The 16,858-nt window shown below is 37.9% G+C and overlaps 1 protein-coding gene across 1 annotated transcript in view; it reads right to left on the bottom strand.

Moving 5' to 3' along the window:
• Positions 1-3,029: 3,029 nt before the first annotated feature.
• The window catches only part of tpgs2 (tubulin polyglutamylase complex subunit 2), a 33,192-nt gene continuing 19,363 nt past the window's right edge, over positions 3,030-16,858 (bottom strand). Inside the window, exons 5-7 of the mRNA XM_059989605.1 lie at positions 10,296-10,409; positions 6,900-7,063; positions 3,030-6,395 (exon numbers count right to left, since the gene is read on the bottom strand). Coding sequence (XP_059845588.1) covers positions 6,159-6,395; positions 6,900-7,063; positions 10,296-10,409 — 515 coding nt within the window. The 3' untranslated portion in view covers positions 3,030-6,158. The remainder of the gene's footprint in view (positions 6,396-6,899; positions 7,064-10,295; positions 10,410-16,858) is intronic.

Here is a 16,858-nt window from a genome sequence, read left to right as displayed (position 1 = left end):
ATCCATTTATCTTCTTCTGCTTGTCGGATGATTGCATTTCTTACATTAATGGCTAGATCATCTATTTTGTTGAATTGGAAAGAAATTAATCCCCCTATCGTATTTCATTGGTTTTCTCAAACAATGTTATACCTAAATTTGGAGAAAATTAGTAGTGTCGTATATGACCCTTCTATTAAATTTGAAAAGATTTGGAGGCCATTTATTCAATATTTTCACATGATGTAATTTGACCCTGTTCCAATCCTATTTGCTTTTCCGGTTTTGATTATATATATATATGTTGAGAGGATCGGAGTTGGGGACACTGATGATTTTGTAATTTTTTTTATAGATACTATAAACAGCCCATTTTTTTTCTTCTTTCCTTTTTTTTTCTTAATAGTGGTTAGTTTGTTAGTTTAGTTTTTCTTAGGGTATTAATATATTTTTTTCTTTTTCCCTTTTCTGTTTTTTTTCAACATGAATACTTGTTTTTTTGTTTCGTTTATATGACATTTGTATCATTCATGATTTGGGAAGACTTAAACTATATTGTACTTATTGCTTGTATATCCTTTTATGTTCATTTTAATTTTGTAAGTTTGTAATCCTATTATCTATGTACTAATCTTATCATGATGATATTAATAAAAAGATTGAAAAAGAAAGAAAGTTTGAATGCCCGGAAAAATACATCTCTATCTTATGCTTGCTAAAGGATGGCACACAAACCCTGTTCGTAATCACAGGTCTACAGCAGACACATTTAGACCATGTATTTGCCAGATCTTTTTCTCAGTCATCCTTACTGCAACACTGCATCTCAACTCCAACAAATACTTCACTGGACTGGAGCTAATCAACAGAAATAATGTGAAACTCTTCAGCCTACATCATCTCCATTTTGGAACCAAAGATACTCTGGGTTTAGACATTGAACTGCAATAGGCAGATGATGCCTGGGTATCTACACTGAGCTCCAGATCTTAGTGGAATTATTTGAAATGTATGAGAGAACCGGCCTTGCACTTAACATAATCAAAACAGTGTTAAATCCCACAGAACAATACTTCCCTTCAAGCATTTTGGTTCTTGAACTGATTTGCACCATATATTAATCACTAACTGTTTAGAAACACTACAATCACCTTGCACTACAATGGACTTTGTTTTTTGTTTTACTCTAAATGTGTTCTTTCTTGTATAATGTTTCTCTTGTGAATATTGTGTATCAGATGTCATGTGCCTGTGATGTTGTTGCACGTAAGATTTTCATTGCACTTGTCCATACATAAACTAAAGTATTGACAATAAACCCGACTCTATTGACCCTGCTGTGCAGCAACAATTTCTGACAATAATGGTTCACAAGGGCTTGGCAAATATGGACACTTTAACAAAGACTCAGATTAATGATTAAGTGCACCTTCACTTTCAATGTGCCAGCAAATTCTTTGGCTAAATGTGAGAAACATATTGAAAGATCAAAGTCATCAAATCATTCATGGATTCAGTGATCTACTGGGCTGCAGTGATCATCATTGTCCTATGTATCTCTGAGTCATGAACTACCCACGGCAGATACCTCAAAACACTGGAGAGGTACCACTTTTAATGTAGCTGCTAAGTCTTCCAAATCCACTGGTAGGACATCAGCATCTTCTATTAGAGCATATGGATGCTCTAATAATGAAAAATCAGTATGGATAACTGCACCACATCACACTCACAAGACACTTTAAAATAACACACAGTTTCAAGAGATTACCAGATGGGCTGATGATTTGATTCAAGGATTTCTCAAAGCTTCCGTGAGAGTGTAACATTTCCACCAAACATCAACAAAGCTCCTCACCACCCAGGCCATTCTCTTTTCTCACTGCTGCCATCAGGAAAAAGGTACAAGTGCCTCATAATTCACACCACCATGTTCAAGAACAATTACTACCTGCTCTTGAACGAAAGGGGATAACTATACTCATTCTATTTCTGGTGTTCCCACAACTTAAATTTAAGGACTCTTAAGGACCTTAAGGACTCTTTTTGTTGTTATTTCATACTTGTTATTTGTTGCTATTTATTTATATTTGCATTTGCACGGTTTGTTGTTCACTGATCCAGTTTAACAGTTACTGTTCTACAGATTTGCTGAGTATGCCCAGGGTTGCATGTGGTGACATATATGTACTCTGATAAATTTTACTTTGACTTTGAATCTCTTGCTTATGATAGCTCAAAATGCAGCAACACACACAAAATGCTGGAGGAACTTTCCAGCATTCAGAATGGCCTGGAGAAATTCATTTGTCAGGAAGGATGTAGAAGCCCAGCTTGAACAATGGAAAGGGCATAGTGATTCACAAGCTACCAATTCACCCACCTTCTCAAACAGCTCATGCCTCAACTGTGTCTATGTGTGTCACATTGCTCTCATTAACCATATTGGATGCCACAGAACCAGATGCGTGCACACAACTTGGGTACTAGCCTACAAAGTACCCAGGACATCTTCAAGGAGTGGTGTCTCGGAAAGGCAGTGTCCATTATTAAGAACCTCCAGCACCCAGGGCATGCTCTTTTCTCACTGTTGCCATTAGGTCCAAGGTACAGAAGCCTGAAGGCACTCAACTCAGCGACTGAGGAACAGCTGCCATCTGACTCCTAAATGGACATTGAACTCATGAACACTACTTCACTTTTTTGATACGTATTATTTGTTTTTGCATGATTTTTAATCAATTCAATATACATATAGTGTAATTGATTATTTATTTTTACTTTTTTTCTACTATATTATGTATTGCATTGAACTACTGCTGCTAAGTTAACAAATTTCACGACACATGCCAGTGATAATAAACCTGATTCTGATTCTAACAACTCATTACCCCTTAGGAGTGTAAAATAGAAATAGATGTCAATATTAGATTTAATCTTACTTTTAAGTCACAAACTTTTTTGGGGTCTGTTGGCACACCTGTATTGAATATATCAAAAAATGATTTAAAAATAAGATCACAAATAATGGACTATATTTTGAAGTGTAATTTAATTTTATTTCTACTCCAATCTGCATAGTTGTGCACATTGTGGCTGCATAGATAGAAATCATCATGAAAACAAATATTTACATAATGTTAAATTCTCTCCCTCTCCTACCCACACGATTAACAATATTAATTTAACTCCTAGGTGTTTTTTGGCAAAAACATTTTCTTATCAGGAATTCATAACAAAATATCACAAGTTTATGTAAGCAATCTGTTATTGGCAATGAACTCTTTGTCAAAACAAACGGCTTCTCGTGATTTTTACCATGGAATTTTCTTATGAGTAGTATAAGCACAAATTGTAGGGGATAACCACAAGGCTTGTCAATTGATACATAACATTAAAATAGCTTCCACGTTTCATTAGCCCCAATCCAACACAAGAACTATTTCCTGACCTTTGATAACTAGTTAGTTATACACACAAAAAAAATGGCTGTAAATTTCTCACTGTTGTCTTATTCTTTTAAAAATGCCTATTTCATTAATTTTAAGCATTATGTAATGAACTTCTCGATCTTTGCTGAGGACAAAATAATGGCTAAGAAGTGACATTTATATTTTGTTCAAGAAAATAAGAATGATGAGAACAGCTGCCTTTATGTTTTGGGTGAAAGTTTTCCTTACGTCTCAAACTGTATGCAATCATTTCAATTTTCCCCATATGGATATATAGGTTTGGACAAGTTTCTTTAATTATATTGTTCTATGCTTTCTGAAGGCAAAAAATAATCAAGATGACTATTTTGTAAAGGAAAGGAAATATTTTATATTTTACACTGATTTACTGTAATGACATGCATGATTTCTCTTGTTGATAACTTCAATCTATTTCTACAGTGTGTAATGATGCCAGCACTGAAAGAATTAAGGCAGCCAAAAAGCTATGTAATCTAACAATAGTATAACATACTGCAGTTTGGTAGTTAATTAAAACACCAAACCATGCAATATTATAGTGCAGAAAATGACCATCTAAAATGACTGGCTATATGCCTATTATATTTGTTTCCTTCATAAATAGCTTGTTTAGTTGTTAACACCTATTAAGTGGGGCTTAACACAAGAGTCCACACTGACTTAACATGCAACTGATAGAAAACAATATTTTAAGTGACTGATTTGATCCCCTTCCAAGGAAGTTAATTAGTAGAGACTTCTCAGTAGAGTGTTTGTTGATGGAATAAGATTGAAGTGAATTTACAGTGCAATTTAGAAAAACAGTGCAAATAGCATACCATCTTTTTGGCACTTTACTGAGCAAGTGGAAGTTCAATTAGGATATGGGAAAACATTTACATCATGCTGAGAACTGGTAATCTTTAACAAGAAATCTCTATAAAGCAATTGAATCTAAATAATATTTAAATATCATTTTGCATTCACGGCAGGTAGAAAACATACAAATTAAAACAATATTTATATATTTCCAGACAGTCTCTCCTTATACTCTTGGAGACTAACGAAGATTCTTAGCCCAAAACACTGACTGTTTATTTGTTACCATAGATGCTGAGTTCATCCAGCATTTTGTAATAGTTACGATTAGAGACTTTCATATTGGCCAGGTAGCTATCGATAGTGTTCTGTCACGGCTGAAGATATGGTATATCAAAACTGAACTTTGAATGTTACCAAAAGCACATAGCAGTCTACTAACATGAATTGAGCAATATGCACAAAAGGTGTCTGATTAACAGTATCCTCAAGAGTTGGAGTCAATAGAAGAGTCACTTTGGCACAAATTTTCCAGCATCGTGTGATGAGCACAAATAATAACCTGAATCTTCAATTATCATTTATAAGGAAATAGAAAATAATTTTGTGAACTGCAGCATACCATATTCTCAAATAGCTAAAGAAGTGAAGGAGGGCCCCTGAGTTAATCGATTTTAATTAGATCAATGTAAGAGAAGTATGAAGCATGTCAAGGACTTACTGAGGTTTGGTCTTCTGTCTTATGTAAAGCAGAAGAGATAATTAAAAATAGAATAATTAAATCTGAACTTTCATGGACATACAAATAGAAAGAGGAGAAACCCTTTCGGCCCCTCTGCTATTCAATATGATTACCTCAGTGCCACATTCCCACACTATCCCCATCCAACTTTATTCCTTTAGTATCTGAAATTCTGATTCAGACATCGAGAACCACTTCAGATAACTGAAGTACTGTACATCAGTAATTAAAGTTTGACTAGATTATTTTAAAACATAGTAAAGGCAACAAAATACTACCAAGAAGCAGAGAACTGAAAACAAAAACATTCCTGTTGAAATAGCTTCTGTTGGTTTTCAGGCATTCAATTAACTGAGCTAATGAAGGGAGCAAAGGACGATTCTATTCTCCAATTGATTAACAATTTTTCCAATAATTATTTAGAAAAATGTAAGTTACAGCTAAGAACCATGTTGTAAAAGTTAACTACTGCTCAGTGTTCTTATAAACATCCATTTTGTTTAGATGAAATATACATTTTAACTGAAAGATTATCCTTCAGCTGCTTTAAGGCTGTGTTGCCACATAAAATGATTTGACTGTGGACACACCCGTGAAACCTGCGCTATTTCTATCATCGAAAAGGAATGAACAGAACTATCACGAAGGGGCAGACTTCAATAAATAATCTTCATGTGAAAATAATTTCTGGTTGTTAATTGCACACATTCTGGGATGAGATCAATAATTTTATACTGGATTGTTTATTGTATTATTAAAATGTGGTGTAGCTTCAGAACCAACTGAAATCTGATGGAGAATAAGAAAATCAGAAAACACCACAGATTGCACTTACTGAACATCATTTAGGTTTCAAACTCGGGTGTAAAATACAAATAAACTTAAAGCAATTGTGCTCTGATTATTATTTACATTAATACTGTTCCTTCATCATAATATATCTTTGGTGATGTTTGTAAATCATGCATTTGCATCATGATGTACATGATAACACTAAAACACCACCTTTTCTGTACTTGTAGGAAGTCCGATTAATACAATATTCTTTATCTTCACCTATTTGATCTTTCCTTTTTGTTAATGACAACAGCATTAGCAGAACAGCTCAGGTGACAAAACAGAACAAAGTGACTGCATCCAAACAGCTCCAGAGATCAGGATAAAAATTAAGGAGTCATTTTTTTTGTAGTGCTTCCCACTTGAGGTACATTCTTGTTTGTGACCAAACTGGTTTGACTCTTCTGAGGTCCAGCTAGCTGTACACCAGACTTTTTCTTTGTAGGCAGAAGTTTATTTTTGTTCTTAAAGACTTGGTTAGGATCCAGCTTATTAATAAAAGTGACATCGTCGTCTGCTACATTATTGGTATTGTAGACAACAGGTTTGTACATATTGAACCATTGCTGAAAATAAAGTAAATATATGTTGTGAAATTATATCCAATTTGCCACAAGATATTGTGGAATAAACAAATAAATGTTGAAGAAAAAGTTGAAATAAGACATTGATAAGATGCCAAAGCCCATGTTCTATTCATTAACAGCTGTGATTTCTTAAGGTATGTCACAATATTTTCATGCTGACAAAACTGGATGATCGATTTGACAATTCTTGACAAGATGTTCTGGGTATGTACCAGAATTCTAATTCCATGCAAGTCAGAGACTACAAAAATTCTAATTAACTCAGGGAAGTATTTTTGAATTACTTGATTTAGATAGTTAGAGCCACAATCAGTTAAAAAACTTCTTCAAAGGAGTGAGATTTAGAATTTATGAAAACTGTTCAATAAAACATCATATCTGCACATTATAGACTATAGCTTTTTGGACTAGCATTATTTTGTCCATTTGAAAATGAACTCTACTGTTTTTTTTACAGAATATTAAAAACATAGTATCTCCTACCTTGACCTGAGGAGTAATACCATATTTTGTCAATGCATACTGCCACTGGGGTAGTCCCAAGTAAATGAGCATAAGTCGATAGTAGGCTGTGAATGTATCAGTTAGAAAATGCCAATAAAGTCCTCTATCCAAGAACCAGATTTCGGCACTAGAAGATACAACTCCTGCAGAGAAAAGGATTATTGATAAATGATCAGGACATCTGATTTTTTTTCTTTGTGAAAGCTTTCAGTTTCTGAATCTGATACCCAAATTATTGATAGCGCCAACCCTTAAATATTTACACTTCAATAGATCATTTACTATTTTCTTGTTTACATGACCATAAGATGTAGGAGCAGAATTAGGTGATTTGGCCCATCAAGTCTGCTCTGCAATTTTGTCATGGTTGATCCATTTCCTTTTCAGCCCCAATCTCCTGCTTTCTGCCTGTATCCCTTCATGTCGTGACTAATCAAGAATCTATCAAACTCTGCCTTAAATATACCCAATGACTTGGGTTCCACTGCTACCTGCAGCAACAAATTCCACAGATGCTCTGGCTAAAGGAATTCCTCCTCATCTCCCTTCTAAATGGACATCCCTCTATTCTGAGGCTGTGGCCTCTCATCTTAGACTCCCCCACCATAAGAATCATTCCCTCCACATCCACTCTATTGAGGCCTTTCAACATTTGATAGGTTTTAATGAGATCACCCCCCCTCCCATTCTTCTGAATTCCAGTGAGTAAAGGCCCAGAGCCATCAAACACTCCTCATATGATAATCCTTTCAATCCTGGAATCATTTTTGTGAATCTCCTTTGAACCCTCTTCAATGTCATCATTTCCTTTTTTAAAAAAAAGCAGCCCAAAACTGCTCATAATACTCCAAGATGGATAAGCTTAGATCCAAGGAAGGATCGCCCAGTCTACCAGGATTTTCTTAGCAACAATAGGAAACTGAGGGGAAATTTAATTGAGATAAATTCAAGCTTGTATGATTATGAGAAACCTAAATGGAGTGGAGGAATTATCTACCTCCTAGAGTAAATAATGTGAAGGCAGAAGGGATAGTGGCACACTCAGATGCAGTGGCCACTCCAGTTTATTGTTCAAAGTCTACGACTTTTTTAAAAATGATTACAAGACTGCTGGATTCTAAGAACTATCCAATCAGTGAGTTGCTCAATACTGATGCAGCAGGACTTGCTGCACACTGTTGTGCCAAGATGGCATGCAGTGCAAGTGATTGTCTTGGACGCTTTTTTGTGACTGCAAGATCCTGTCGGACATTGGTAATGCACTATATTGCAAGTCCAATTCACTGGTTCTTTCGTGAAACTGATGGCGAGGGAGCTGCATTGCCTTGGTTGTGGCAAGGACTAGGCCCTCAGAGCATGGCGTAAATGTGCTGGAATCTGAACTGGGGTAGGGCTGGCCCTTCCTGTCAGTGCTGCCCTCCAGTGTTCATTTGATGGAAGAACAAGCTGGACCAATGCAATTTACCATCAATCTGCAGGTCATGCCATTCAGAAGACTGGCCTATAGTTTTTTTCTTTGTGACTATACATTGCCCTGCTATCATAACCATATGTGCTAAATTGAATTATGTTCTATGTGCACTGTGTCTGTGCTGTTAGTAATATATTTTGCACTTTGGCCCTGAAGGAACACTGTTTCATTTGGCTATTATTTGAGTATGGTTGTATGATAATTAAACTTGAACTAAAGATATGTGTTGAAGGTGACACAAGGGAGACTTTAAATGCTGAAAATCTGGAGCAACAGACACAAAACATTGGAAGAACCCAACCCTTCATTGTGACATGATGTAGCCAAATACGCTGATAAAAGGTTTCTGCCTGAAACGTCAACTGTTCATTTCCCTCCATGAATACTGTCTGAACTGCTGAGTTCCTCCAGCATTTTGTGTGTTGCTATGTATTTAAGGTAATTGACTGAAGAACAAGAAGGGAATAATGATTTTTTTTACTTCCAGTGCATCCAAGGAATGCATATAGTTTGGGTACTCATGGTACCAAACTACAAAAAACAGCTTTTATGTTAGTCAGCAAGCACCAAGACATACCTGGTCATGCAGGGGTTTAATAGATTACGTGAAACATGACCCTCTAGCTATGCAATATTGCACTGCACTACGATGATTTTATGCTATAAGCTCTGGAAGAAGACTCTACCTTCTTACCAAACTGTAGCAATTTCTATCATCTATCTATCTAAACTACATCTATCAGCAGATAATCAGCAAGGACAAAAATTTTGATGTATCATATCTACACAGATTTTAATAAGGTATTTGATAAGGTTCCCCAAGGTTGGCTCATACAGAAGCTCAAAAGGGATGGGATCCAGGGAAACTTGGCAGTGTGGTTACAGAATCGGGTGATAATAGATGGAGTGTATTCTGCCTGGAGGTCGGTGACCAATGGTGTTCTACAGGGATCTGTCCTGGGACACCAGCTCTTTGTGATTTTTATAAATGACTTGGATGAGGACGTGGCAGGGTGGGTTAGTAAGTTTGCAGATGCCATGAAGATTGGTGGAGTTGTGGACAGGTTGCAACAGCACATTGACAGGGTGCAGAGCAAGACCAAGAAGTGGCAGACGGAGTTCAACCTAGAAAAATGTGAAGTGATTTGTAAGGTCAAAATTGAAGGAAGAATACAGGGATAATGGCAGGATTCTCGGCAGTGTTGAGCAACAGAGGGGGTTTGGGATCCTCATCCATAGATCACTCAGTTGTCATGCAAGTTGATAGTGTTGTTCAGAAGGTGTATGGTGTATTAGCCTTCCTTAGTTGTAAAATGGAGTCACAAGGTAATGTTGCAGCTCAATAAAAGCTTAGGTACACCACTCTTGGAATATTGTGTTCAGTTCTGGTTCCCCCATTATATGAAGGTTGTGGAACCTTTAAAGAGGGTGTGAAGGAGATTTACTAGAATATTCCCTGGACTAGAGGATATGTCCTATGAAAATGGCTTGAGCGAGCAAGGCTTCTTTCTTTGGAGCAAAGGTGGAATGCGCTGCAAGGGGTGGTGGTAAAGGCAGATACATTAGAGGCATTTAAGAAACACATAGATAGGCACATGGATGACAGAAAAATGGAGGGCTATGCAGGAAGGAAAGGTTAGATAAATTTTAGAGTAGGTGAAAAGTTCTTCATGGGCTGAAGGACCTGTCATGTGCTATAATGTTCTATGTTAAGGTAATGTAACTTTTTGACATAAAAGAAGAAAGGAGAAGCTGGACAGAAATTTGTATGTTTAGAAATATTGAATTAGAATTATAGAGGAATGATTTAAAGATTCTTACATTCCCTTTTACTTTTAATTGCTTCTACAATAAAGCAAACAGATATAACCACTGATAATAATGATAATGATAAAAAAAAATACCTGATTGGACGTTTTTGTAAACCAAGCAAACTTTCCCGTTTCCATTACAAGAGTCTAACTCAAAAATTCGGCACTGTGAATTAAAATGAGGTTTCTTGAAAGGTTCTTCTTTATCTTATTTAAAAAAAAAGATAAAGTGACTAATTAGTAAATTTGATTAAACAGCACATTTTATATCTTATACAATCTGCAATTCTGAAAGACAAAAGTCCATCTATTGCAAATGAAGCACAATTGGGGCGCCACCGCGGCGTAGTGTTTAGCACGACACTGTTACAGCCTGGGGCATTCTGGAGTTCAGAGCTCAATTCTGCTGCTGACTGTAAAGAGTTTGTAAGTTCTCCCCATGATCACGTGTTTCCTCAAGCTGCTTTGGTTTCCTCTAACGTTCCAAAGATGTACCGGTTAGGTAGGTTGATAGGTCATTATATATATATCCTGTGATTAGGCCAACATCAAATAGGTAGGGTGCTGGGTGGTGTGGCTTGTTGGGCCACAGGGGCCTGTTCCACGCCATATTTCTAAATAAAATTAAAATTTGGAGACACGCTTGACTATATGAAAAGTTATACCAAACGCAAGATGCACGACAGGACCATTAGTGACCAGATTAGCTGAAGCCGGCTTCTTGCAGTTGGCAAGAGAATAGATTTGAGGGAAAAATGATCTATAATATATGGGGCTAACAGAACTACATTAGCCAGGGCACCAATTATAATAGCATCTAGATTATGGTAGAGCTGGATAAAACACAAACTAGAGATCTGTAGATGCTGGAAATCTGAGCAACACATACAACATGCTGGAGGATTTGCTGGAGCTGGAGGAGTCTGCTCCGCCATTTTATCATGGCTGATCCCGGATCCCATTCAACCCCATACACCTGCCTTCTCACCATATCCCTTGATGTCTCAACTAATCAGGAAAACTATCAACTTCCGCTTTGAATATACCCACAGACTTGGCCTCCACCACAGTCTGTTGAAGAGTATTCCACATATTCACCACCCTTAGACTAAAAAAAAAATCCTCCTTACTTCTCTAAAAAGTCTCCCCTCAATTTTGAGGCTGTGCCCTCAAGTTCTGGATACCCCCACCAGAGGAATCATCCTCTCCACATCTACATTATCTAGTCTTTTCAACACTTGGTAGGTTTCAATGAGATCCCTATGCATTCTTCTAAATTTCCATGAGTACAGGCCCAAAGCTGCCAAACGCTCCTCAGATGTTAACCGCTTCATTCCTGCTATCATCCTCGTGAATACATTTCCCAACTCTGTAATTCCATCTGCCACTTTTTTGCCCATTCTTCTAATTTGTCCAAGTCCTGCTGTAATTGCATTGCTTCCTCAACACTACCTATCTTTATATTATCCACAAAACCATCAATTCCATTACCCTAATCATTGACAAACAATGTGAAAAGTAGTGGTCCCAACGCTGATCCCAGAGGAACACCAGTCACCAGCAGCCAAGCAGAAAAGGGCCCCTTTATTCGCACTTGCTGCCTCCTGCCTATCAGCCATTCCCCTATCCATGCCAGTATATTTCCTATAACACCAGAGGATTTTATCTTGTTAAGCAGCCTCATGTGTGGGACCTTACTGCCCTATTGTCTTGGTTATTATTTATTGTAATGCCTGCACTGTTTTGTGCACTTTACAGACAGACAGACATACTTTATTGATCCCGAGGGAAATTGGGTTTCATTACAGCCGCACCAACCAAGAATAGTGAAGAAATATAGCAATATAAAACCATAAATAATTAAATAATAATAAGTTAATCATGCCAAGTGGGAATAAGTCCAGGACCAGCCTATTGGCTCAGGGTGTCTGACACTCTGAGGGAGGAGTTGTGAAGTTTGATGGCCACAGGTGGGAATGACTTCCTATGATGTCATGACTTCCTAGGACTTCCTTATGCAGTCCTAGGTAGGTTTGTAGTCCAGTGTAGTTTTTTTCTGTTTTTTTACGTTGTTCAGTCTAGTTTTTGTACTGTGTCATGTAACACCATGGTCCTGAAAAAACGTCTCATTTTTACTATGTACTGTACCACCAGTTATGGTCGAAATGACAATAAAAGTGACTTGATTTGACTTATCAAACGCTTTCTGAAAATCCAAGTAAATTACATCCACTGTCTCTTCTTTGTCCACTCTGCTTGTTATTTCCTTGAAGAGTTCTAACAGATTTGTCAAGCAAGACTTCACTTTACAGAAACAAAACACTGACTTACTTTATCGCTAGTCTCCAAGTACCCCAAAACCTCATCCTTAATAATAGACTCCAACACTTTCCTAACCTATGAGATTAGTATAACTGGCCTATAATTTCCATTCTTCTGCCGTCCTCCTTTGTTAAAGAGTGGAGTGACATTTGCAATCTTCCAGTCCTCCAGGACCATGCCCGAATCAAGTGATTCTTGAAAGATCATGACCAATACATCCATTAAAGTGGTTAGGATATTATTTTTTTTAAAGAAAAGATACAGTACAGTAACAAGCCCTTCTGGTCTAACAAACCCTTGCTGTCATTTACAGTCGTATGACCAAATAACTTACTAACTAAATAACTGGAGTACCCAGAGGAAACCCATGCAGTTACGGGAGAACATACAAAGTCCTTACAGACAGTGGCCGAATTGAACCTGGGTCACTGGTGCTTAGCAGCATTGCGAAAGTCACTATGCTACAGTGCCACCCCAGATCTAGGACATTCTGCCCAGAGATGGAGGCAGACTGTCAGAAGACTTAAGATACTTTTAGATGAGCACCTATAGCATCTATAACATAAATCTATGGAACATGTGCTAGAAAATATGAACAATATAGAATCATAATTTAACAGCTGGCAGAGACATGGTGGGCTAAAGGGCCTCTTTTTTGTGGTTTATAAAGTTAATTAATTCAAAGGAAACGTATTCTCAAAGTACATACATGTTACCATATACAACCTTCAGATTTATTTTCTTGTGGGCACATTCAATAAATTCAAAATAGAATAACCACAGCAGAATCAATGAAAGACTGCACTAACTAGGCTGTTCAGTGTACAAAAGATAATTAACTGTGCAAATACAAAAAGAAATAATAATATAAATAAATAAGCAATAAGCATTGAGAACATGAGATGAAGAGTAGTTGAAAGTGAGTCCATCTATTGTGGGGAAGAATATTTCAAAGATCAATGATGGAAACTGAGTGCAGTTATCCCTTTTGGTTCAAGAGCCTGATGGCGGAGGGGTAATATCAGTTCCAGAACCTGGTGATGCAAGTGTATATATGTATATTTAAATAAGTAGTGGAAAAATAGGAATAAAAAAAAGTAGTGAGGTAGTACTCATGGGTTCAATGCCCATTCAGAAATTGGATAGCAGAGGGAAAGTAGCTGTTCCTGAATCATTGAGTGCGTGCCTTCACCTCTTTCCTGATAGCAGCAATGAGAACAAGGCATGACCTGGGTGATGGGGATGCTTACTGATGAATGCTACCTGTTTGAGGCATCACTGCTTGAAGATGGCCAGGATACTATGGCGGGTCATGTCCATGATGGAGCTAACTAAGTTTACAGCTCTCTGCAACGTACTTTGATCCCACGCAGTAGCATCCTCCTCCACACTGATGCAACCAATTTGAATGCTCTCCACAGTACATCTGTAGAAATTTTAGAGCGCTTTGGTGACATAGCAAATCTCCTCAAACTCTTAATGAAATGTAGATGCTGTCATGTCTTCTTTGTAGCTACATTTATATGTTGGGTCCGAGTCAGATCCTCAGAGAAAGACACCCAGGAACTTGAAATTGCTCACCCCTTCCACTTCTGATCCCTCTATGAAAACTGCTGTGTGTTCCCTCATCTTAACCTTTCTGAAGTCCAATCAGTTCTTTGGTCTGATGTTGAGTGCCAGGTTGTTGCTGTGACAACACTCAACGAGCTGATATATCTTGCTCCTGTACACCCTCTCGTCACCAGCTGAAATTCTGCCAACAATGGTCGTACCATTAGCAAACATACAGATGGTATTTGAGCGGTGCCTAGCCACCCAGTCATGGATGTAGGAAGCAGAGCAGTAGACTAAGCACACATTCCTGAGAATGCCACTGTTGATTGTCACCAAGGTGGAGATGTTACTTCCGACCCACACAGATTGTGGTCTTCCAATTAGGAAGTCGCGGATTCAGTTACAGAGGGAGATACAGAGCTGTAGGTTCTGGAGCTTTTCGATTAGAACTGTAGGAATAATTGTGTTAAGCTGAACTTTAGTCAATAAACAGCATCCTGAAACAGGTCCGCCAAAGCAGATTGGGAGACTGTTTTGCTGAACACCTATGCTCTGTCTGCCAGAGAAAGCAGGATCTCCCAGTGGCCACACATTTTAATTCCATGTCCCAATCCCATTCTGATATGTCATTCCATGGCCTCCTCTACTGTCAAGATGAAGCCACACTCAGGTTGGAGGAACAACACCTTATATTCCATCTGGGTAGCCTCCAACCTGATGGCATCAACATTGATTTCTCCAACTTCCGTTTATGCCCTTCCTCTACTTATTACCCTTATTTATTCATTAATTATTTCCCCCCCTTTTTTCCCCTCTCTCTGCCCCTCTCACAATCACTCCTTGCCTGCTCTCCATCTCCCTCTGGTGCTCCCCTCCCCCTTTCTTTCTCCCTAGGCCTCCTGTCCCATGATCCTCTCCCTTCTCCTGCTCTGTATCCCTTTTGCAATCAACTTTCTAGCTCTTAGCTTCATCCCTCCCCCTTCTGTCTTCTCCTATCATTTTGGATCTCCCCCTCCCACTTTCAAATCTCTTACTATCTCTTCTTTCAGTTAGTCCTGACGACAGGTCTCAGCCTAAAACGTTGACTGTACTTCTTCCTATAGATGCTGCCTGGCCTGTTGCATTCCACCGGCATTTTGTGTGTGTTTCCTGACATGGGTATTTGTATTGTCTAAAGTGATCAAAGGGCGTGTGAATAGCCAATGAGTTCATGTCCGCTGTAGATCTATTGTGCTGATAGACAAATTGCAGTGGGAAGAGAACATGTCTTGGGTGGTGGAGGTCCCTGATGATGGATGCTGATTTAATAAGGAAGTCAGACATACATGTCAAGAGCAACATCAGGAACATGAGGTGCTAAATGAGTGGCACTATCCCTTTTATAAATGAAAAGGATGTTCTGAATAGTGGGAGAGTCTAGGACCATAGGGCACCACATCAGAATACAAGGATGCCACTCTGAAACAGATGACGAGGAAATTCTTTAGCTAAAGGATGGTAAATCCATGAAATTCAATGCCACAGATGGCTGTGGAGGCCAAGTCATTGGTATATTTAAAGCAGAGGTTGATAGGATCTTGATTATTGTCATAGTCTGCGGGGAGAAGGTTATAGATTGGAGTTGAGAGGGAAACTAAAATCAGCCATGACTGAATGGCGAAGTAGACTCGATGGTCCAAATGACCTAATTCTGTTCATATGTCTTATGTTCTTGTCATACAGCACCATGGGCTAACTAAGTGCTTTAGCAAGAGATAATGTAATGGATATGACAACATGATATTGATTATGCTGTTGAATTAGCAATGCAAAGATCTATTTAAGACTCAAAACATGCTCTTTTGCAGTTTAGGATATTAATTCAGACAATTTATTAAATAAATTTATTATAATCATATAGCAATAGCTCATTAAATTCTGGGGAAAAATTTAAGCAAATGATTGATTTACTAATGCCATTTGGCAAAGACATTGTGATATCCTTGATTTGTATGGCTTACATATTCTGTACCCATAACAATTTGGTCAAAGCTTAATTATTCTGGGATTTTCTTGATAATCACTTTTCCCAGTGAGTATCAACCGCTGTTGTTTACCTAGGTTTGCATCTTCCAGCTGACCAAATATTTTTGTGTTATACAGATAGACCACCCATGGAGTAAAAAAAAATGAAAGAAAATCGCTTCCCAGTTCTCATTCTAGGAAACATACAAGAGATGAAACCTGGTGCAGCACAACAATCTCTCACAAAATAAATGGCAAGCATTTAAAAGATAATCTGGTATGCAATTTGAAAGTGGCATTGCATTCCTATTTATCATGGGAAAAGCTGCCCCCACCATTGAACACATCTACAAAGTGCACTGTTGCCGGAAAGCAGCATCCATCATCAAGAACTCCCACCATCCACAACATGCTCTCTTCTTGCTGCTGCCATTAGGAAAGAGATACAGGAGCCTCGTCCAGGAATAGTTATTTCCCCTCAACCATCAGGCTCTTGAACTGAAGTTCAAAGTAAATTTATTACCCAAGAACATAAATATCAATAAACTGTCCAAATACAAAAAGAAAAAAATAAACAATAAATATTAAGCCAAGAGTTGTAGAGCCCTTAAAAGTGAGTCCGTAGGTTGTGGGATCAATTCATTGTCGGGGGTTAGTAAAATTATACCCTCTGGTTCAAGAGCCTGATGGTCAATAACTGTTCCTAAACCTGGTGATGTGGGACTTAAGGCTCCTTTACCTTCTTCCTGATGACAGCAGTGGAGTTATCCCAAAGG

The sequence above is a fragment of the Hypanus sabinus genome, chromosome 14 (genome assembly GCF_030144855.1).
Source record: "Hypanus sabinus isolate sHypSab1 chromosome 14, sHypSab1.hap1, whole genome shotgun sequence".
NCBI classification, from domain to species: Eukaryota; Metazoa; Chordata; class Chondrichthyes; order Myliobatiformes; family Dasyatidae; genus Hypanus; species Hypanus sabinus.
Note: the sequence above shows the minus strand (reverse complement) of the source record. Positions and strands in the feature narration are given on the sequence as shown.